This window comes from Rhinoraja longicauda, unplaced genomic scaffold, assembly GCF_053455715.1.
Source record: "Rhinoraja longicauda isolate Sanriku21f unplaced genomic scaffold, sRhiLon1.1 Scf000257, whole genome shotgun sequence".
NCBI lineage: Eukaryota > Metazoa > Chordata > Chondrichthyes > Rajiformes > Arhynchobatidae > Rhinoraja > Rhinoraja longicauda.
In genome coordinates, this window is record NW_027601475.1 from 48454 (window position 1) to 71682 (window position 23229).

The 23229-nt window shown below is 45.7% G+C and overlaps 1 protein-coding gene across 1 annotated transcript; it reads left to right on the plus strand.

Annotated features, from left to right (window-relative positions):
• Positions 1-835: 835 nt before the first annotated feature.
• Positions 836-22738, plus strand: LOC144590709 (glypican-6-like). The gene is made up of 3 exons (XM_078395132.1): positions 836-1256; positions 16424-16582; positions 22320-22738. The coding sequence occupies exons 1-3, from the start codon at positions 1106-1108 to the stop codon at positions 22736-22738; spliced, it is 729 nt and encodes a 242-aa protein (XP_078251258.1). The 5' UTR covers positions 836-1105.
• Positions 22739-23229: the final 491 nt, after the last annotated feature.

Genomic DNA, 23229 nt, shown 5'->3' on the forward strand with positions numbered 1-23229 from the left:
ATTGGAGAAAGTGGAGAAATTGGAGATGGCGTTGAGGTAGAATGATCGAGTTAAATAGAGGAGGGGCTGAATGGCCTTCGACTACCTATTTCTTAAGAAGGGGAGTTTATATCATGGGGGTGGACTGGTGGTGTTTTCGACGGGGGGGGGGTGCGTTATCGTCTGTGTTTTCATTCATAAATTCATACGTTCTGGGAACAGTATTAGGCCTTTCAGTCCATCAAGTCTGTCTTAAGTATAAGAAAATAACTGCAGATGCTGGTACAAATCGATTTATTCACAAAATGCTGGAGTAACTCAGCAGGTCAGGCAGCATCTCTGGAGAGAAGGAATGGGTGACGTTTCGGGTCGAGACCCTTCTTCAGACTGATGTCTGTCTTCCTGTCTCCACCTATATCCTTCCTTTGTCCCGCCCCCCTGACATCATTCTGAAGAAGGGTCTCGACCCGAAACGTCACCCATTCCTTCTCTCCCGAGATGTTGCCTGACCTGCTGAGTTACTCCAGCATTTTGTGAATAAATCAATAAGTCTGTCTTAAGTCTACTCGTCCATTCCCTCTCAACCCCATTCTCCTGCCTTCTCCCTGACACCGCACTAATGAGGAATCAATGCAATGTGGGTGCAGATGGGACCGTGCACCAACAATGCGGTCCTGTGTCCGCGGGAGGGTTGCGGGTTGAGGGAATGGGCGGCTTTGTGGGGAATGCTATTCACAAGCAAACATCGGGCCCACCCCCGTGCTCACTCCAACCATTCACTGCCCGGCCCCCGTCTGATGGACGTGGGCTTGGGCCAATTACAGCGCCGCAAAGTTAGTCTGGGCGCCGGGGAAAGTTTGCTGGAGTGGGCGGGCGGGCGGATCCAGGGCGCCCGCAGACCACCGCACTCTCTCTCCCTCACACGGTGGCTTGGAGCCCATGGGTGCAGCCGCGGCCTGTGTGTAGCGCCGGTACTGTCTTTGAAGCGGCGACCCGGTGATGGAGTCGGGCTGAGCCGCGTGTTGCCGCCGTCTTTGTGCCCGCCCGCCCGCCCGCCGGCGGTCGCGGCCCCAGCCCCAGCCCCCCCAGGTCCAGCCTCCCAGCCCCAGGCCGGCAAGGCCTCGCAATGTTCCCGCTCCGCGCCGCCGCCTTGGCCCTCGCTCTGCTCTGCCAGCCCGCTCGACCCGACCTCCATCCTCGCAGCTGCTCAGAGTTGGCCAAACTTCTCAGCCCCCGGGGACATGGTGGCCCCGGGCCCTCCAGGGACCTGGCGGCGGGTAAGTGGTGGGGACCGACCGGGGCAGCGGCTTCCTCCGAGGGGAGCGGCCGGCGGGCGGGCGGGCGGGACAGGGCCCAAATTTCGGTGTCGAGGAACTTCAGCAGCACGATGAGGGAGTCCGTTATCGGCCCGAAGCTTCAGAAGGGAGGAGCAGCGGTAACTCGGGAGAGGCTCGGCGGAATTTAAAGAGGATAGGCCGGAGGGGTGAGGGGCGACATTGCTTCCTCCTGGAGGGGTGAGGGGCGACATTGCTTCCTCCTGGAGGGGTGAGGGGCGATATTGCTGCAGCCTCCTGGAAGATGCCGTGTATTCAAGTTGTGAAGCAGTTTAGCTTCAGCATGTCCAGGTGGTTCTTTCTCCCAGTGTGACAGGCAGCTTCCCCTTTCACCCCGCCCCAGCTGAGTGCTGCAATTACAGGCCGATCATCAGTTGGCGAAAAATAAATATTGTAAAAAATGTTTTAATCCTGAATTCCAATGGGTGTTTCCAGTTGTAGAACTTTTGGTTATTGCGCTGACGCACAGGATGATTAAGCACAGATTTTAGAATTCTAGCTATATTCACCACACGGAACATAGAGGGATTGTTTGCAGTGAATTCATGCAACTCGGCTCTGAGGCTTCTGAAGGGTCCCGACTCGAAACATCGTCTATCCATTCTCTCTAGAGATGTAGCCAGATTCGTAGAGTTCCTCCAGCACTTTGTGTTTCCTGCCATTTCTTGTGTGTTTCAGTATATTTACTCAGCTTAATTTGTGAGTATATCTGCATGTGCCTTACTCTGCTTGTATATGTCTTTTTTGTGTTTAGAACATAAAACTTAGGGAATAGGGCACAGAGTGCTGGAGTAACTAAGTAGGTGAGGCAACATCTCTCTGAAAATGGATAGGAGATGTTGGGCCCCTTCTTCAGATTGATTGTGTGTGTGAGGGGGGGGTTGGAGTACTGGAAGCAAGGACAAATCAGGCCAACAAAACCTAGGACAAATCAGGACCGGCAACAGATGACCTCAGGCAGGGAGGTTCCCGAGACGCTGATTGTTGGGAAGAGCGAGGGGAGGGGGCTGTTTATAGAAGTTGCCTAAAATTAGAGAATTCAATGTTCATACATCTGGGTTGTAAGCCACCCAAGCGAAATATGAGGTGCTGTTGCTCCAATTTGTTTGTGGCCTCTGTGGCAATGGAGTAGGCCCAGGACAGAAAGGTCCGAATGGGAAGGGGAGGTGAACTGGTTAGCAACCGGGAGATCCAGTAAGCCCTGGCAGACCGAGCAAAGTGTTCAGCGAAACAAGTTTCCAAATTTATGCTTGGTCTCGCCGATGTATAGGAGCCTACATCAGGAACACTGGATGCAGTAGATGAGTTTAGAGAAGGTGCAAGTGAACCTCTGTCTCACCTGGTTGGACTGTCGGGGTCTCTGGATGGCGTTGAAGGACACCTCCTGCACTTGCAGGGTAAACTATGTGGGAATGGGGTGGTTTGGGTGGGAAAGGATGAGTGAACCAAGGAACTGCGGAGGGTGTGATCTTTGCAGAAGATGTGGGATTATATTGGAGGTGACAGAAATGTCAGAAGATGATGTGTTGTATACAGAGGCTGGTGGGGTGTAAGGTGCGGACCAGGGGAACTCTATCCTTGTTGCAGCTGGTGGGAGGGGGAGCTAGAGCAGAACTGGGGGACACAGAGGAGGACATCTCGGCTGTCCCTGCATGGGAAAACTCACCTTGGCAGCAGATGCGACTGAGGTGGAAGAATTAACAGTAGGGGACCGCTTCTTTGCAAGAAGCAGGGTGTGAAGACGTTTAGTCCAGATAACTGTGGGAGTTGGTAGGTTTGTAGCAGACGTCAGTTGATGGTCTGTCTCCTGTGATCGAGACGGTGAGATCAAGAAATGGGCGAGAGGTATCAGATATAGTCCATGTGAATTTGAAGGCAGGTGGTAAGTTAATGGTGAAGTTAATGAAGTCCATGAGTTCTGCATGGGTGCAGGAGTTAGCTCCGATGCAGTGATTGATGTAGTGGAGAAAGAGTTCGGTGATAGGGCCGGTGTATGCCTGGGACAAGGACTGTTTAACGTAACCATCAAAAGGCAGGCATAGACACAAAATTGTGTTTTCGTGGCACAGCTGTAGAGTTGTTGCCTTACAGCGATTGCAGCGCCGGAGACCCGAGTTCGATCCGGACTACGGGTGCTGTCTATTCGGAGTTTGTATGTTCTGCCCATGACTGCGTGAGTTTTCTCTGAGACCTTCGGTTTCCTCCCAAACTCTAAAGACGTACAGGTTTGTAGGTTAATTGGCTTGGTGTAAGTGTAAATTGTCCTTAGTGTGTGTAGGATAGTGTTAATGTGCGGGGATTGCTGGTCGGCGCGGACTCATCTGTAAACTAAAGTAAACTAAACTAAAAAAGCTGGAGTAACTCAGGCAGGGTCAGGCAGCATCTCTGGAGAAAGGTTTGAAGAAGAATCTCAGCCCGAACGTCAACTATTCCTTTTCTCCCGTTATACCGACTTTTTGTGTCTATTTTCGGTTTAAACCAGCATCTGCAGTTCCTCCCTACACAAAAGGCAGGCATAGCTGGGGCCCATGCAAGTGCCCATGGCTACACTGTTAACTTGAATAAAGTGAAAGGAGTCAAAAGAGAAGTTATTGAGGATGAAGACAAGTGCCTTTTTGTTCTTCCCCACCTCTTCCAGCTTGCTTACAGCCTCCCACTGCTCCACAATCAGGCTGGAGAAGTAAACCAGTATCTGCAGTTCCTTGTTTTTACATTTTAAAGCAGTTAGATGTGTCTTGAGCCATGTCTTTCTGGACATTTTACCTGTCCTTTCATGTCCTCTGTGACTGCTAGTGAATTAGACAAATAGTACAACCTGTGGACATGTAGTGCTTCACACATCGAATGGTGTATGTGAATCTAGCCAGTGGAGTATTTGTTAGGGCATAGATTTTTCAAATTCTGAGAATGTTAAGCAAAGAAAAAGAACCTTTTAATGATTACAAATATTGTGGGGTTTTGTTTTGAAAACAAATTTTTGGCATTTGTTGAGGTAATATTTATGGACAGATCTGCTTGCAGTTTTGTATTTGCCCAGATGAGTTCAAACATGCTTAATCAGAACTTTCCATCTTAACACTCACCAACTTAAATTGTTTATCCTTTGCTGGCTAAATGAAATGCTGGCAAATGTAATTAAACCACAGCTATTTTCTCTTATCTATTTCATCTTTTCTCTGTTGTGCCTCTTTTTAGACCTGTTGCTTTTATTTCTTGTTTTGAATGGCCAAAAAGGTTACATTCTCCCCATGAACAAAGGACCTGGCTATTTTGCTCGAGTTGTTGAGGGATCACCAAAGCCTTCTTCATTTGCAGTGTAATTCCGCAGCGCTTTCAACAATATCACAAATGCATGACTGAATAGCAGAAAAATGCAGAATGTTGAGAGCATTGAACTGTGTCTCAGCACCTCAGGGCTGTATGCTTATTCTGCTTTACTCTCCATGACAGCGTGGCTAAGCACAGTTCCAATGCCATCTACAAATTTGCTGACAACACCACTGCTGTTGGCTGAATCAGCGAGGTGATGAGTTAGTGCACAGGAGAGAGATAGAACACCTGTAAATGTAAATTATAAATGTAAATTGTTTATTAGTGTGTGTAGGATAGTGTGAATGTGTGGGGATCGCCGGTCAGTGCGGATTCGGTGGGCCGAATGGCCTGTTTCTGAGCTGTATCTCTCAACTAAACTAAACCTGGTTGAGTGGCGCTGTGACAACAACCTCTTGTTCAGCGCCCACAAAATCAAGGAATTGATCGTTGACTTCCAAAAGGGACGTTGGGAGAGCACATGCCAATGACAATAGACAATAGGTGCAGGAGTAGGCCATTCAGCCCTTCGAGCCAGCACCGCCATTCAATGCGATCATGGCTGATCACTCTCAATCAGTACCCCGTTCCTGCCTTCTCCCCATACCCCCTCACTCCGCTATCCTTAAGAGCTCTATCCAGCTCTCTCTTGAAAGCATCCAACGAACTGGCCTCCACTGCCTTCTGAGGCAGAGAATTCCACACCTTCACCACTCTCTGACTGAAAAAGTTCTTCCTCATCTCCGTTCTAAATGGCCTACCCCTTATTCTTAAACTGTGGCCCCTTGTTCTGGACTCCCCCAACATTGGGAACATGTTTCCTGCCTCTAATGTGTCCAATCCCCTAATTATCTTATATGTTTCAATAAGATCCCCCCTCATCCTTCTAAATTCCAGTGTATACAAGCCCAATCGCTCCAGCCTTTCAACATACGACAGTCCCGCCATTCCGGGAATTAACCTAGTGAACCTACGCTGCACGCCCTCCATAGCAAGAATATCCTTCCTCAAATTTGGAGACCAAAACTGCACACAGTACTCCAGGTGCGGTCTCACCAGGGCCCGGTACAACTGTAGAAGGACCTCTTTGCTCCTATACTCAACTCCTCTTGTTACGAAGGCCAACATTCCATTGGCTTTCTTCACTGCCTGCTGTACCTGCATGCTTCCTTTCATTGACTGATGCACTAGGACACCCAGATCTCGTTGAACTCCCCCTCCTCCTAACTTGACACCATTCAGATAATAATCTGCCTTTCTATTCTTACTTCCAAAGTGAATAACCTCACACTTATCTACATTAAACTGCATCTGCCATGTATCCGCCCACTCACACAACCTGTCCAAGTCACCCTGCAGCCTTATTGCATCTTCCTCACAATTCACACTACCCCCCAGCTTAGTATCATCTGCAAATTTGCTAATGGTACTTTTAATCCCTTCGTCTAAGTCATTAATGTATATCGTAAATAGCTGGGGTCCCAGCACCGAACCTTGCGTTACCCCACTGGTCACTGCCTGCCATTCCGAAAGGGACCCATTTATCCCCACTCTTTGCTTTCTGTCTGTCAACCAATTTTCTATCCATGTCAGTACCCTACCCCCAATACCATGTGCCCTAATTTTGCCCACTAATCTCCTATGTGGGACCTTGTCGAAGGCTTTCTGAAAGTCGAGGTACACCACATCCACTGACTCTCCCCTATCAATTTTCCTAGTTACATCCTCAAAAAATTCCAGTAGATTTGTCAAGCATGATTTCCCCTTCGTAAATCCATGCTGACTCGATATGATCCTGTTACTGCTATCCAAATGCTCAGCAATTTCGTCTTTTATAATTGACTCCAGCATCTTCCCCACCACTGATGTCAGACTAACTGGTCTATAATTACCCGTTTTCTCTCTCCCTCCTTTCTTAAAAAGTGGGATAACATTTGCTATCCTCCAATCCACAGGAACTGATCCCGAATCTATAGAACATTGAAAAATGATCTCCAATGCTTCCACTATTTCTAGAGCCACCTCCTTAAGTACCCTGGGATGCAGACCATCAGGCCCTGGGGATTTATCAGCCTTCAGTCCCATCAGTCTACCCAAAACCATTTCCTGCCTAATGTGGATTTCCTTCAGTTCCTCCATCACCCTAGGTTCTCCGGCCCCTAGAACATTTGGGAGATTGTGTGTATCTTCCTCAGTGAAGACAGATCCAAAGTAACGGTTTAACTCGTCTGCCATTTCTTTGTTCCCCATAATAAATTCCCCTGCTTCTGTCTTCAAGGGACCCACATTTGCCTTGACTATTTTTTTCCTCTTCACGTACCTAAAAAAACTTTTGCTATCCTCCTTTATATTATTGGCTAGTTTACCCTCGTACCTCATCTTTTCTCCCCGTATTGCCTTTTTAGTTAACTTGGTCATTGATGGGTCAGTGAGCAGTTTATTTGTAGACCTAGCTTTGGTAACATTTTTCGCATTTGGATGTTATGCATTTCCTCTGCTATTGGTTGGTTAATAGGTGATCACAACTTTAACATTGTGTAGGAAAATAACTGCAGATGCTAGTACAAATCGAAGGTATCACAAAATGCTGACTCAGCGGGTCAGGCAGCATCCCTGGAGAGAATGAATGGGTGACGTTTCGGGTCGAGACCCTTCTTCAGACCGATGTCATGGGGGGCGGGACAAAGAAAGGATATAGGTGGAGACAGGAAGACAATCGGAGAACTGGGAAAGGGGAGGGGAAGAGAGGGACAGAGGAGCTATCTAAAGTTAGAGAAGTTAATGTTCATACCGCTGGGCCCAGCGAAATATGAGGTGCTGTTCCTCCAATTTGCGGTGGGCTTAATATGACACTGGAGGAGGCCCATGACAGGAAGGTCGGACTGGGAGTGGGAGGGGGAGTTGAAGTGCTCAGCCACCGGGAGATCAGGTTGGTTAAGGCGGACTGAGCGGAGGTGTTGAGCGAAACGATCACCGAGCCTGCGTTTGGTCTCACCGATGTAGAGAAGTTGACATCTGGAACAGCGGATACAATAGCTGAGGTTGGAGGAGGCGCAGGTGAATCTCTGCCTCACCTGGAAAGATTGTTTGGGTCCTTGGATGGAGTTGCGGGGGGAGGTAAAAGGACAGGTGTTGCATCTCCTGCGTTTGCAGGGGAAAGTGCCTGGGGAAGGGGTGGTTTGGGTAGGAAGGGGCGAGTGGATCAGGGAGTTACGGAGGGAACAGTCTCCGCGGAAAGCAGAAAGGGGAGGAGTTGGGAAGATGTAGCTAGTAGTGGGATTCCGTTGGAGGTGACGGAAATGTTGGAGGCACGAATCTCAAACATAATGAGGTGGAGTAAACATAGAAACATAGAAAATAGGTGCAGGAGGAGGCCATTCGGCCCTTCGCGCAAGCACCGCCATTGTGATCATGGCAGATCATCCACAATCGGTAACCTGTGCCCAACTGCTCCCCATATCCCTTAATTCCACTAACCCCCAGAGCTCTATCTCTCTTAAATTCATCCAGTGATTTGGCCTCCACTGCCCTCTGTGGCAGAGAATTCCATAAATTCACAACTCTCTGTGTGAAAAAGTTCCTTCTCACCTCAGTTTTAAATGGCCTCCCCTTTATTCTAAGAGTGTGGACCATGGTTCTGGACTCGCCCAACATTGGGGACATTTTTCCTGCATCTAGCTTGTCCAGTCCCTTTATAATTTTATATGTCTCTATAAGATGACCAAGGTAAGATACCAAGGAGATGGAGATACCAAGGAGATGGAGAGCTTTAGAGCACCGGTTTCCAGACCCCCACTCCCTCATCTTCACCATGGATGTCCAGTCACTCTACACTTCCATCCTCCACAAGGATGGTCTTGAAGCCCTCCGCTTCTTCCTCGACCGTAGAACCAGCCAATCCCCATCTACCAACACTCTCCTCCGCCTAGCAGAGCTGGTTCTTTCCCTTAATAACGTCTCCTTTGACTCCTCCCACTTCCTCCAAACCAGAGGCGTAGCTATGGCCACTCGCATGGGCCCTAGCTATGCCTGCCTCTTTGTCGGGTACGTTGAACAATCCCTGTTCCAGACATACACTGGCCCCATCCCCGAACTCTACCTCCGCTACATCGACGACTGCATTGGTGCTACCTCTTGTACCCATGCAGAACTCACTGACTTCATACACTTCACTTCCAATTTCCATCCTGATCTTAAATATACTTGGACTATCTCCGACATCTCCCTACCGTTTCTGGACCTCACCATGTCCATCACAGGAGACAGACATCTACTATAAACCCACTGACTCGTACAGCTAACTCAGGCTGTTTGGGCACAAACAGTTTTATTTTTAAATTAATATACTAAACTTATTGAGCTTTGTTAATACTTCTTACCCCAAGAATCTGGGCTTGTCGTGTCTAAATGTGCTATAATCACCCTTTACATTGCACCACCTCTTTACATCTTTTACATTTGTGGCAAAAGACTTTCATTCCTGATCTTTGGGTGCAAGTTATGCTCCATTTTGCTGGCTGTCATGAGCAGAATTTTACTCAGTTATGATTCTGTGGTATTGGCCCAGCTTTTGTTTTCCTATTCTCTCTCTGGTTGTGGGAGGACATGCTCAGCTTGCCTGCCAGCCGTCCTCTTGTCTGTGAAAATTATTTTCTGATGTTTACACTCGAACTGATCCCATTGACCAGATAAACTTGTTTACAGCTCATCCCAAGGTTGCCTTGGTTTTACCTTCTGAGACATTCCCCTGCCCTTGCAGTTTAACACTTCTGACAAAGGAACAATCTGAAATGTCATTCTGTTTCTCTTCCCACAGGTGCAGCCTAACATGCTGAGCGTTTCCAGCACTTTTTGCTTTATTAAATATTTCACTGCATTTTTTTCCACAGTGATTCCACCAATTCCGGTTTCACTGGAGTGTGTTTTTCTCCACATGGGTAATGAGAGGTGTGGTTCAGTTTTCATTGGCTCTTGCTGCTGTGATGTGGGTGTACTGACATTGATTCGTACATTCTTACCCCCCTTTCACCTGTGTTCTCAGGAGAGGGCTTGTGGCGGTGAGGAATCCGAATGTTATGTTGATACTTCCCAGAGGTCGTCGACTTGGCTGCACTTTGGTTCTCAATCAATATTCAATGTGGAAATGCAAAAGTCCCAAAAATTGTATGAAGTCATGGTTGGTAACTAAACCCGCAGATGTGTTTCAATTGGCTGTTGATTAGTTTAGTTAGAGGGTGTGACCACATGGAAATGCTGAAATCACACTGCAATGGTGATGAAGGTATTATTTTCAATAGGAAGATGCTGAAAAAAATAGTGTTTTCCTTTAACTTGGTATAATGTAATAACTAAAATTACAAAATTAATGAGAGCTTCTACTGCATACATATGTTAACACAAGGAATGTGGGCACTAATGTGCACAACGGTGTCAACACGAATAATAAAGTGAAGGCGACAGTCTTGGGTTGACATGGGGAGTCTACGTTGAGATTTTGTTTTGGATCAGGCATTTTGGCAAAGAGTGAATCTCCATGTTCATTCAGTTTTGGGTTAAGGTTAGGATAGACTCTAGTGGTATTGAACATATCCAGTCCCAGACTCAAGCAGTCCTGAAGTTGACCCTTAGCATTATCGGACAACTGCTGTTTTACTCTCTTTGTTGCTGCCTCCTGCTTCCATCGCCAAGGCAGCAGGAGCAGTGCTGTCAGATGGACCCGACTGGCCAATATGTGGGCAAGGCATGGAGCGACAGGCATACTTGGTAGTCCAGCAGTGACCCAGAGTTTTGTCAAACTGCATAGCTCAGGAGTAACCAGCGAGTTACTCCCGCATTTTGTGTCAAGCTCAGGAGAAATGCTGGCAGTGTTTGTAGCAGGTTCCTGGACATCACCGGCGATGATGAACAGGGCATCAGCATTGCTGTCTCAGAGCTGATGGAGTATAATCCGTCCAGTCAACTTTTCATGGTTTGGGGAGGGGGGGGGGGGGGGGGGGGGTGGTGGTGTCGTAGGTAGACCACCAAATAGATGGGTTGAGGTGAATTGCCTCCGGAAATAAAAGAGATGGCTTTTTATGAAAGCCTTCTAGGTCAGAGCAGTAAGATTGAGCTCAGACTGTCACACCGGTCGATCCGTGTAATAAATGGAGGAGACCTCAGGCTGTCCAGAAGGGCCAGGTGAGTCAGGATGAGCCATTTTTCAGTGAAAAGCAGAACTCTACAGTCGCCCATCGCCTTGCTCTGCCCCGCAAGGTTGTTCCGGAGTGATTGAAATTAAGTCTATGTGCGCTGGGGACAGGTGGGGGACAGAATCCCTGTGGTTTCAGTTACACCTGGAGCCCCCCCCCCTCACCTTGTTTCGTTCCTACTGTGCCGGTAATACTAGGTGCAATAAAGATCAGTACTTCTGGCAGTTCCTGTGAGAGCAATGATGAACATGAGATTTTCAGCGCTGAAGCTAATAAATTTCTTAGTGCTGGAGCTGATGGAAAAGAAAAATCATCAAAGGCTGCTCTATCTGTTTTTAGCAGAATGTCTCATAAAATGTCCTCACTATCTTCAGTCAACATACTCTTAATTCTAAAGACAGTTGCATTCTGAGGGCAATCCATGCTGCGGTTTCTCAGCTTCTGTTTTAGTCATAGAGTGATACAGCGTGGCAACAGGCCTTTCGGCTCATCTGGTCCACAACACATCCCAGCTGCACTAGTTCCACCTGCCTATGTTTGGCCCATACCCTTCTAAACCTACCCTATCCAAGTACTTGTCTAATTGTTTCTTAAAAGTTGTGATAGTCCCAGCCTCGACTACCTCCTCCAGCAGCTCGTTCCATACACCCACCTCCCTTTGAATGAAAAGGCTACCCAAAGAATCCTATTAAATCTTTTGACCTTCACATTGATTCCATGTCCTCTGGTCATCGATTCCCCAACTCTGGGCAAGAGACTCTGTGTGTCTACCCAATCTATCCTCTCATGATTTTATGCACCTCTGTGAGATCACCCCTCATCCTCCTGCACTCCAAGGAATAGAACTCGAGCCTACTCAACCTCTCCCTGTAGCTCAGACCCTCGAGTCCTGGCGACATCCTCGTAAATCTTCTCTGTACCCTTTCCGGCTTGACAATATCTTTCCTATAACATGGTGCCCAGAACTGAACACAATACTCTAAATGTGGCCTCACCAACGTCTTAAATAACTGCAATCTGGTCTCCCAACTATACTCAGATTTAAACAGATTTTGAAGTGACAGCTTTATGGTTTGTGGTTTGAGAGTGTGGTTTGTGCACACAGGTCATCAAAGGAAGTTGTTTCTTTTTATGTGCCTGCGCAGCTTTGAAATATTTTATGCACACAGTTGTAAATCAGAATAATCTTTTCACCACGTTGACCTCGAAAACAACAGCAACTTAGATTTAGCAGAAAGTTTCCCAGGAGTGTAATCAGACAAAAACTGACACTGAACGAAAGACCTGTGTGTTAGGACAGCAACTAAAAGCTTGTTGAGAGGCAGATGCTTAAGAAAAGTCTTGAAGTAGACAGGTTTTGGAAGTGAGTTTCAGAGCTGTACTGGTATGATGTTGAGTTTGACTGAAATCAGCAAAGGGTAAAAATATTGAAGTTCGTACTGTAATTGAAGTTTACAACATACTTTTCTGACTTTGACTCTCCATTTTGTCATATTCTTGAGTTCTTTTGTGGTCTAATGTTTGTAGTGATGAATTCATAATACTGTGCCGTGGTTCGTTTAGAATATGCAGCTTACAGTATGTTCCTATATTTTAAAGCACCTAAAGTTTTTCGAGGATGTAACAAGTAGAATGGATAAGGGAGAACCCGTGGATGTGATGTTTCTGGCAAGGTCCCACACAAGAGATTAGTGTGCAAAATTAGAGCACATGGTATTGGGGGTAGGGTATTGACATGGATAGGGAATTGGTTGGCAGACAGGAAGCAAAGAGTAGGAACTAATGGGTCCTTGTCAGAATGGCAGGCGGTGACTAGTGTGGTGCCTCAAGGCTCGGTGCTGGGACCCCAGTTATTTACAATATTTAATAACGATTTAGACGAGGGAATTAAATGTGACATCTCCAAGTTTTTGAATGACACAAAGCTGGGTGGCAATGTGAGCTGCGAGGAGGATGCCATGAGGCTGCAGGGTGACTTGGATAGGTTGAGTGAGTGGGCAGATGCATGGCAGATGAAGTATAATGTGGATAAATGTGAGGTTATCCACTTTGGTGGCAAGAACAGGAAGGCAGATTATTATCTGAATGGTAGATTAGGGAAAGGGGAGGTGCAATGGGACCTGGGTGTCCTTGTACATTAGTCACTGAAAGTAAGCATGCAGGTGCAGCAGGCAGTGAAGGAAACTAATGGCATGTTAGCCTTCATTGCGAGAGGATTTAAGTTTAGGAGCAAGGAGGTCCTAATGCAGTTGTATAGGGTTCTGGTGAGACCTGGAGTATTATGTGCAATTTTGGTCTCCTAATTTGAGGAAGGACATTATTGCTATTGAGGGTGTGCAGCGTAGGTTCACCAGGTTAATTCCCGGGATGGCGGATCTGACATATGATGAAAGAATGAGTTGACTGGGCTGGCATTCACTGGAATTTACAATGATGTGAGGGGATCTTATAGAAACATAAAATTCTTAAAGGATTTGACAGGCAAGATGCAGGAAAAATGTTCCCGATGTTGGGGGAGTCCAGAACCAGGGGTAACAGTCGAAGAATAAGGGGTCAGCCATTTAGGACTGAGATGAGGAAAAACAATTTCACCCAGAAAGTTGTGAATCTGTGGAATTCTCTGCCACAGAAGGCAGTGGAGGCCAATTCATTGGATGTTTTCAAGAGAGAGTTAGATTTAACTGTTGGGGCTAAAGGAATCAAAGGATATGGGGAAAAAGCTGGAATGAAGTATTGATTTTAGATGATCAGCCATGATCACATTGAATGACAGTGCTGGCTCGAAGGACTGAATGGCCTACTCCTGCACATATTTTTCTATGTTTCTATGTTTTCTAATTTTTTTTCTAAAAGCACTGTCTTGGGTTCAAGAATGGTATATTGGAGTTTTACAAGGCCTTTTAATTCCTCTTAAAGTGCCTCTCACTACATACAAGGGTGGCACGGTGGCACAGCGGTATATTTGCTGCCTTACAGTGCCAGACTCCTCGGTTTGATCCTGCCTACGGGTGCTATCTGCACGGATTTTGTAGGTTCTCCTTGTGACGTGCATAGGTTTTCCCGGCAGCTCCGGTTTCCTCCCACATTCCAAAGACGTAAAGGTTTGTAAGTTAATTGGCATGGTAAAATTATAAATTGTCCCTAGTGCGTGTAGGATATTGTTAGTGTGTGGGGAACTCTAGTCGGCGCGGACTCAGGGGGCCGAAGGGCCTGTTTCCACGCTGTATCTTGAAACTATCTCAACTGCCGCAGTGTCCGTGCTCAACACGATGCCAAGTTACACTAATCTCTGCTTGCCCATGATCCATATCCCTCCATTTACTGCATATTCATGTTCTGATCCAAAAGTCTCCAAAATACCACTATTGTATCTGCCTCTATCACTACTCCTGCAACGCGTTCCAGGAACCCACCACTTTCTGTGTAAAGAATTTGTACATTGTTAATTTTGCCCCTCTCACCGTAACTTGTTATCAACTAGTCTGACATTTCCCTCCTGAGGAAAACGTTTCTCAATGTCTACCCAATCTATGGCTCTCGTAAAAAGGCACACAGTGCTGGAGTAACGCAGCGGGTCAGCCAGCATCTCTGGGGGGGTGATAAAATGAAACACAGTGCTGGAGTAATGCAACGGGTCAGCCAGCATCTCTGGGGGATGATAAAAGCTGGAAGAGAGGAGGTTGATACAGGCGAGGGGGGGAATTTTGCTTGGCAGATGGTTTGACAAAGGCCAGAGATGAAGAGATAGAAGGCGTGAGGGACATGCTAGTTGTCCAGCTAGAGGAAGGAGTGCAGGTGGAAGGGGAGAAATAACAGTCCAGATGGGGCCCGGGGAGGAGGGGGGGGGGGGGGGGGGGGGGGGCGGGAAGTGAGAGGGGGCTTTTTGTAAATAACTAAAATTGGAGAATTCAATGTTCATACTGTTAGGTTGTAAGCTAACCAAATAGAATATAAGGTGTCCTTCCTCTAGTTTGCATGTGGCCTGTTAGTCTCTTGAAAAGTGTTATTGGGGCTTGCTTGTTTATGGGGGTATCCAGAAGTGGCGCATTTGGAACACGGGAATGGCATGTAAATGGAATTCAACAGGTGATTTGAATGAAATCAAAAGTAATAATTTTGTGTTGGGACTAGTCAGAAAAGTTAAATTTATATTTACATGGAACCTGAACAAATAGCAAACAGGATGATGATGTTTCTGAACTGATTATGGTTCTGAAGAAGAGTCTCGACTTGAAACATTTCCTTTTCTCTAGAGATGCTGTCTGACCGCCAGCTTTTTGTGTCTATCTTTGGTTTAAACCAGCATTTGCAGTTCCTTCCTATACAGATGATGTTTCTGTTGACAGGTGGAAGAAGGAAAGAGGCGGGGGGTGGTGGTTGAATGAGTGTTTGAGGAACATTGATACTGGTCAAAGTATTTTTAAACATCGAGCTATTCTACCATTTAGTAGATCATAACTGATCTGTTTTAAACTCCAAACCTCATGGCTCCTCCCTGAGTTTAATGTCGCTTGTATTCACTGGAATTTAGAAGGATGAGAGGGGATCTTATAGAAACATATTAAATCATAAAAGGACTGGATAAGCTTGATGCAGGAAAACTGTTCCTAATGTCGGGGGAGTCCAGAACCAGGGGCCACAGTTGAAGAATAGAGGGGAGGCCATTTAAAACTGAGGTGAGAAAAAACTTTTTCACCTAGAGAGTTGTGAATTTGTGGAATTCTCTGCCACAGAAGGCACCAGAGGCCAATTCACTGGATGAATTTAAAAGGGAGTTAGATAGAGCAATAGGGGCTAGCGGAATCAAGGGATATGGGGAAAAGGCAGGCAAAGGTTACTGATAGTGGATGATCAACCATGATCACAATGAATGGTGGTGCTGGCTCAAAGGGACAAATGGCCTCCTCCTGCACCTATTTTCTATGTTTCTATGAGGTTGTGTTGCAGCTGTGGTTCTGATAGAACTCATTTTCAGTGTCTTGAGGTGAAGCCAATCTTCAATTGGTCTTTTTATTTTTTTGCAATGTTCACTAGCTTTTAATGATTTCTATACATTGACCTTTATTTTATTATTCAACCGTGTTTCCAGCTTTACATACTTTTGAAAATATTCTTCAATAATCTTCGATGCAAACTGAATGATCTCATGCTTCCGTGATCACAGATCAGTGATCACAGCTTCCTACTGGCATCTCTGTTGCCAACTAGATTATGGGCAGTAAACTTAGATCTACAGCCCTCACCCCTTTCATCCAAGTTTGAATTTTATTTAAAAAGTAGACGTTGTGGCCAAATAAACCTGCCCAAATATTCAATTAGATAATGGCTAATGCTGTTTCCCACCCATTTCTTTCAGCCAAGCTTCGTATTGCCCTTTCAAAGCCCATTATCTTGATCTCCTCCATCATTTACCTCCTGACAGCTTCCGTATCCAGGCTATTTCATTGTCTGTAATTCCATTTGTTTCAATTTGTTTTTAGACCTTTTAGGATTGGTGCTGGGGTGTTAGCTCAGATTATGATGTATGCCAGATAGATCCTTCACAGATCCACAAACATGCTATGGGCTCTGGAAATAGACATCAAAGTAAGAATCTCTTTCACTTGCTGCCAGGAGATCACTTGAAGGTGTGTCCTCAACTCCACACATGCTGTACCTCTGAAATGGAAGAAAAGCTCAGCCAACAAAGCCAGCAAGAGTTCCGCAAAGAAGTGTTGGAGACGAGCAATGCGCTGCACTCAACCTTTGCTTCCAGATATAGGAAATTTGATGGTAAGTCTAAGGGAGAAATATAATTTAATGGGAATTTAATAAGTGCTCCTGTCGGTGGGGTAAATAGTGGAGGGATTGATATATAATTGTAGTTTGCCACATTAATATTTATATTGTTTTTGCCAGTGATGTCTGGATTGTTGCAAGCTCTAAATGATAAAACAACATTTGTTTACACGTGCACCATGTATGGGAATTGTTTATGCTTCAGAGCTGATAGACGTTGCGGATATACGATTGCATGCAGTGAATGGTCGTGGGCTATTTGACAGTTAAAGTGGTTTGGTGGAAGGCCAAACGAGCTGGGAGAGCTGTTAATAAAGGATGATCAATGCAGTGGTGATGAGTGATATTGGCTCAGTCGCTTACAAAAGGGAATCGGTTTGAGAGGAGATGGGAAATAGACAATAGGTGCAGGAGTAGGCCATTCGGCCCTTCGAGCCAGCACCGCCATTCAATGTGATTATGGCTGATCATTCACAATCAGTACCCCGTTCCTACCCTCTTCCCATACGCCTGACTCCGTAATCATTAGGAGCTCTTTCTAGATCTCTCTTGAAAGCATCCAGACAATTGGCCTCCACTGCCTTCTGAGGCAGAGAGTTCCACAGATTTACAACTCTCTGACTGAAAACATTTTTCCTCATCTCCGTTCTAAATAGCCTACCCCTTATTCTTAAAATGTGACCTCTGGTTCTGGACTCCCCCAACATTGGGAACATGTTTCCTGCCTTTAGCGTGTCCAATCCCTTAATAATATTATATGTTTCAATAAGATCCCCTCTCATCCTTCTAAATTCCAGTGTATACAAGCCTCGTCGCTCCAGTCTTTCAGCATATGACAGTCCCGCCATTCCGAGAATTAACCTAGTGAACCTACGCTGCACTCCCTCAATAGCAAGAACGTCCTTCCTCAAATTTGGAGATCAAAACTGCATACAGTACTCCAGGTGCAGTCTCACTAGGGCCCTGTCCAACTGCAGAAGGACCTCTTTGCTCCTATACTCAACTCCTCTTGTCACAAAGCTTCATTAGCTTTTTTCACTGCCTGTTGTACCTGCATGCTAACTTTAAGTGACTGATGAACAAGGACGCCCAGATCTCTTTGTACTTCCCCATTTCCTAACTTAACATATGCCTGCCTCTTTGACGGGTACGTCGAACAATCCCTGTTCCGGACGTACTGGCCCCATCCCCGTACTCTGCCTCCGCTACATCGACGACTGCATTGGTGCTACCTCTTGTAACCATGCAGAACACACTGACTTCATACACATCACTTCCAATTTCCATCCAGAAGGCAGTGGAGGCCAATTCTCTGAATGCATTCAAGAGAGAGCTGGATAGAGCTCTTAAGGATAGTCAGGGGGTATGGGGAGAAGGCAGGAACGGGGTACTGATTGAGAATGATCAGCCATGATCACATTGAATGGCGGTGCTGGCTCGAAGGACCGAATGGCCTCTTCCTGCACCTATTGTCTATTGTCCTGCCCTTAAATATACTTGGACTATCTCCGACATCTCCCTCCCGTTTCTGGACCTCACCATCTCTATCACAGGAGACAGACTAGTGACTGACATCTACTATAAACCCACTGACTCGCACAGCTATCTGGACTACACTCTTCCCACTCTGTCTCCTGCAAAATGTCTATCCCCTACTCCCAATTCCTCCGTCTACGCCGCATATGCGCCCGGGATGAGGTGTTTCACACTAGGGCATCACAGATATCCTCATTCTTCAGGAAACGGGGCTTCCCCTCTTCCATTATAGATGAGGCTCTCACTAGGGTCTCTTCTACATCCCGCAGCTCCGCGCTTGCTCCCCCTCCCCCCATTCGTAACAAGGACAGAATCCCCCTCGTTCTTACCTTCCACCCCACCAGCCAGCGGATCCAACAAATCACCAACATTTCCGTCACCTACAACGGGACCCCACCACTGGCCACATCTTCCCATCCCCTCCCCTTTCTGCGTTCCACAGAGATCGCTCCCTCCTTAACTCCCTGGTCCTCTCGTCCCTTCCTACCCAAACCACCCCATCCCTGGGCACTTTCCACAGCAACCGCAGGAGATGCAACACCTGTCCCTGTACCTGTCCCCTCAACTCCATCCAAGGACCCAAACAGTCTTTCCAGGTGAGACAGAGGTTCACCTGCACCTCCTCCAACCTCATCTATTGCATCCGCTGCTCTAGATGTCAACTTCTTTACATCGGCGAAACCAAATGCAGGCTCGGCGACCGTTTCGCTCAACACCTTCGCTCAGTCCGCCTTAACCAACCTGATCTCCCGGTAGCTGAGCACTTCAGCTCCCCCTCCCACTCCCAGTCTGACCTTTCTGTCATGGGCCTCCTCCAGTGCCATAATGAGGCCCACCGGAAATTGGAGGAACAGCACCTCATTTTTCGCTTGGGCAACTTGCAGCCCAGCGTTATGAACATTAACCTTTCCATTTTTAGATAGTTCCTCTGCCCCTCTCTTCCCCATCCCCTTCCCAGTTCTCCCTCTATCTTCCTGTCTCCACCTATATCCTTCCTTTGTCCCGCCTCCCTGACATCAGTCTGAAGAACGGTCTCGACCCGAAACATCACCCAAACTTCTCTCCTGAGATGCTGCCTGACCTGCTGAGTTACTCCAGCATTTTGTGAATAAATACCTTCGATTTGTACCAGCATCTGCAGTTATTTTCTTACACCTTCCTGTTCTTACCACCAAAGTGGATAACCTCACATTTATCCACATTAAACTGCATCTGCCATGCATCTGCTCACTCACACAACCTGTTCAAGTCACCCTGTATCCTCATAGCATCCTCCTCACAGTTCACACTGCCACCCAGCTTGATGCCATCCAGAAATTTGCTAATATTACTTTTAATCCCTTTATCTAAGTCATTAATGTATATTGTAAATAGCTGCGGTCGCTGCATCGAGCCTTGTGGTACCCCACTAGTCACTACCTGCCATTCTGAAAGGGACCCATTAATCCCCCCTGTTTGTTTCCTGTCTGCCAACCAATTTTCTATCCATGTCAGCACCCTACCCTCAATACCATGTGCTCTAATCTTGCCCACTAATCTCCTATGCGGGACCTTATCAAAGGCTTTCTGAAAGTCCAGGTACACTACATCCACTGGCTCTCCCTTGTCCATTTTCCTAGTTACATCCTCAAAAAATTCCAGAAGATTAGTCATGCATGATTTCCCCTTCGATAATCTATGCTGACTCAGAACGATCCTGTTACTGCTATCCAAATGTTCTGTAATTTCTTCTTTTATAATTGACTCCAGCATCTTCCCCACCACTGATGTCAGACTAACTGGTCTATAATATCCCGTTTTCTCTCTCCCTCCTTTCTTAAAAATGGAATAACATTAGCTACCCTCCAATCCACGGGAACTGATCCTGAATCTATAGAACATTGGAAAATGATCACCAATGCATCCACGATTTCTAGAGCCACTTCCTTAAGTACCCTGGGATGCAGACCATCGTGCCTTGGGGATTTATCAGCCTTCAGTCCCATCAGTCTACCCAACACCATTTCCTGCGTAATGTGAATTTCCTTCCATTCCTCCGTTATCCTAGAACCTCTGTCCACTACTATATCTGGGAGATTGTTGGTGTCTTCCTTAGTGAAGACAGATCCAAAGTACCTGTTCAACTCGTCTGCCATTTCCTTGTTCCCCATAATAAATTCACCTGCTTCTGTCTTCAAGGGACCCACATTTGTCTTAACTATTTTTCCTCTTCACATACCTAAAGAAATATTATGTTAAAGTTGTGTATAGGGCCCATTATAGAAATGATACTGGAAGACTGTATAAATCGAGAGATAATGTGGACTCAGAAACGCACTGCACTTTAATTTAGATTGGGTCTGTTAAGTTGGTAAAGGCACCCGTGAGGACGACTTCATGAATTATATTTGAGAGATTTCTTTGAGCTGTGCATTGAGGAAGCTACCAGGGACCAGGCTGCTTTAGATTGTGTACTATGTAATGAAAGCAAATTAATATTCACACATTAAATTAATATTGCCTTGGGAAAGAATGACCAAATATGGTAGAATTTCAAATTCTGTTTGAAGGTGAGAAACTTAGATATGAAGTTAGTGTCCTCAAACTAAATAAAGGCAGTTATAATGGTATGAAGGTTGAATTGGCTAAATTATTCTCAATATAGTCTGAATAGTGGCAGACATTTAAGAAGTCAAGTCAAGTCAAGTCAATTTTATTTGTATAGCACATTTAAAAACAACCCACATTGACCAAAGTGCTGTACATCTGATTAGGTTCCAATGAAAAAAAAAAAGAAACATACAGTAGCACGCAAACAGTTCACAGCGCCTCCTCAATGAGCCTCAAAGAAGAACTCAGTGGTCAAGCATCATTTATGTTGGCAAAGGGATAGTTGGCATTTCGCGTCGACACCGTTACTGAGATTGTAACGGCAAGATCGCCTGTATGTAGAAGTGAGAGGAGTGGGTGAGTCGGAGGCAGGTTGGTGATAGGTGGAAACTATTAATGAAGTGTTGATGGGAGTGCAGAGACAAAGGCTATCCTATCCTATACAAGCCTCTGTCTCAACTCTCATCCTCCCCACCTGGGATATGCAGAGGTGGAGGGATAGCAAAGCCGGGCAGTAAGTATCAAAGGGAATCTGCAAATTCGTCAGGCATGTGACCAGGAAAAGTACAAGAAGAGATGGACTAATTAGAGAGCAAAAGGAAAATCTAATCAGAGGCAGATGCCTTGCCTGAGGTGGTAATTGAGTACCTCGGATGAAGGAACTTCAGCCTGAAACATTAAAACTTGTTTCTCTTTCTGAGTGCTGAGAGTCATATAGCACGGGGACGGGTCTTTCAGCTTCCTACGCCGACCATAATGCCCCATCTACACTAGTCCCACCTTCCTGCACTTGGCCCATATCCCTCTAAACCTTTCCTTTCCATGTACCTGTCCAGATGTCTTTTAAATGTTGTTAACTACCTCTAACTACCATCTCTGGAAGCTTGTTCCATATACCCACCACCCTCTGTGAAAAAGTTGACCTTCGGGTTCCTATTAACTCTTTCTTCTCTCACCTTCCAAAACTTAGTGTTTTTTATGTAAGATTCCAAAATAAGTAGTTTTTGATTTTCATTGCCTTTACTTTAGTCTTCATCGAGCAAGAGGTTTGTGTAAGAGTCTGAACAAAGGGAGATAAAATTGAAGTTCTGCATGGGCTAAAAACTGTTGAGGAATTGCGAGTAGGGGTCCAAGTGACCAGAGGACGTGGTTTGTGATGAGATGCATTTTGTGTCATATCTGGTCTTGGGGAAAGTTTTAACGTGACTTTGTTGGAATATTGAATGTTTGGGAGGCAGATGAGGTGAAGGCAAATTTCTTGGTGATTTTCAATTGCTAATTGTTTGCCACCATAGATTTAACCAGGATTGGTTAAATATTCTCCAACACTGGAGAAAAGGTGTGAAGAACAGTGCTAATCTGGTGAAGAGCTGACGGAGTGGTGAAGGCTGAGTGCATTCCAGTGTTGCAACCGTTCACTATAATAACTTAAAAAAGGGAGCATGTGTCATTGTTTACAAATTCTGATAAATCTATCTACTTCACTGTTTAATCTGCCAGTTACTTCGTTACAGCGGCTATGATGTTAATAGTTGAAATCTGTTTGCGTTAATCAATAATCATCAAATGATAGATGCTAACAAAACTAATTCATTCATTTCCACAGAATTTTTCAAGGAATTAGTAAATAATGCTGAGAAATCCCTAAATGATATGTTTGTACATACTTACGGCATGGTTTATAAGAAAAACGCAGACGTGTTCCAGGACCTATTTAAAGAGTTGAAGAAATACTACATGGCTGGAAATCTAAACTTGGAAGACATGTTGAATGACTTCTGGGCTCGTCTTCTGGAGCGGATGTTTCGGTTGATAAACCCTCAGTACCATTTCACGGAAGAGTATCTGGATTGCATTAGCAAATATACGGAGCAGCTGAAGCCATTTGGAGATGTGCCACGCAAACTGAAACTCCAAGTGACAAGGGCATTTATTGCAGCGCGGACATTTACACAAGGCCTGAGAGTTGCAAGAGAGGTGGTGAGCAAAGTATCCACAGTAAGTCAATTGTTTCTTTGTTTGTGAAATAAGAATCACATCCAGACTTTGATATTTATCACTTCACGCTCAACCGTATTGCAGGTTCACTTTCCATGGACATGCAAATTTTCCCACAAAACTGCATTTTCAACTTTCATGATTTCAAACTATAGTTTAACGGTAATTGACAGTCTATTTTGCATTGCTTCGCTTCATTTACAATTACTGCATCGAGTGGTTGTTTTACTGTTAAAAATTGTTTCAATGCCAGGTATGGTGATTGTGGTATTAATATGGGCCAGAGACAGTGGTGTGACTGGATGAAAGAGGGACGTTATTGCAGGATGCAACTTGGCTGCTTTGAGAACCTTTTGGCAAAATAAATTAGACCACAAATACAGTGCATTCATAAAGCATTTAGAAAATGTTTGCACAGAGATGTGGCTGCAGGAGGATCGGGCCTGGGAACTTAATATTCAGGGTTATACATTCTATAGAAAGGACAGGCAGGTGGGCAGAGGCGATGGGGTAGCTCT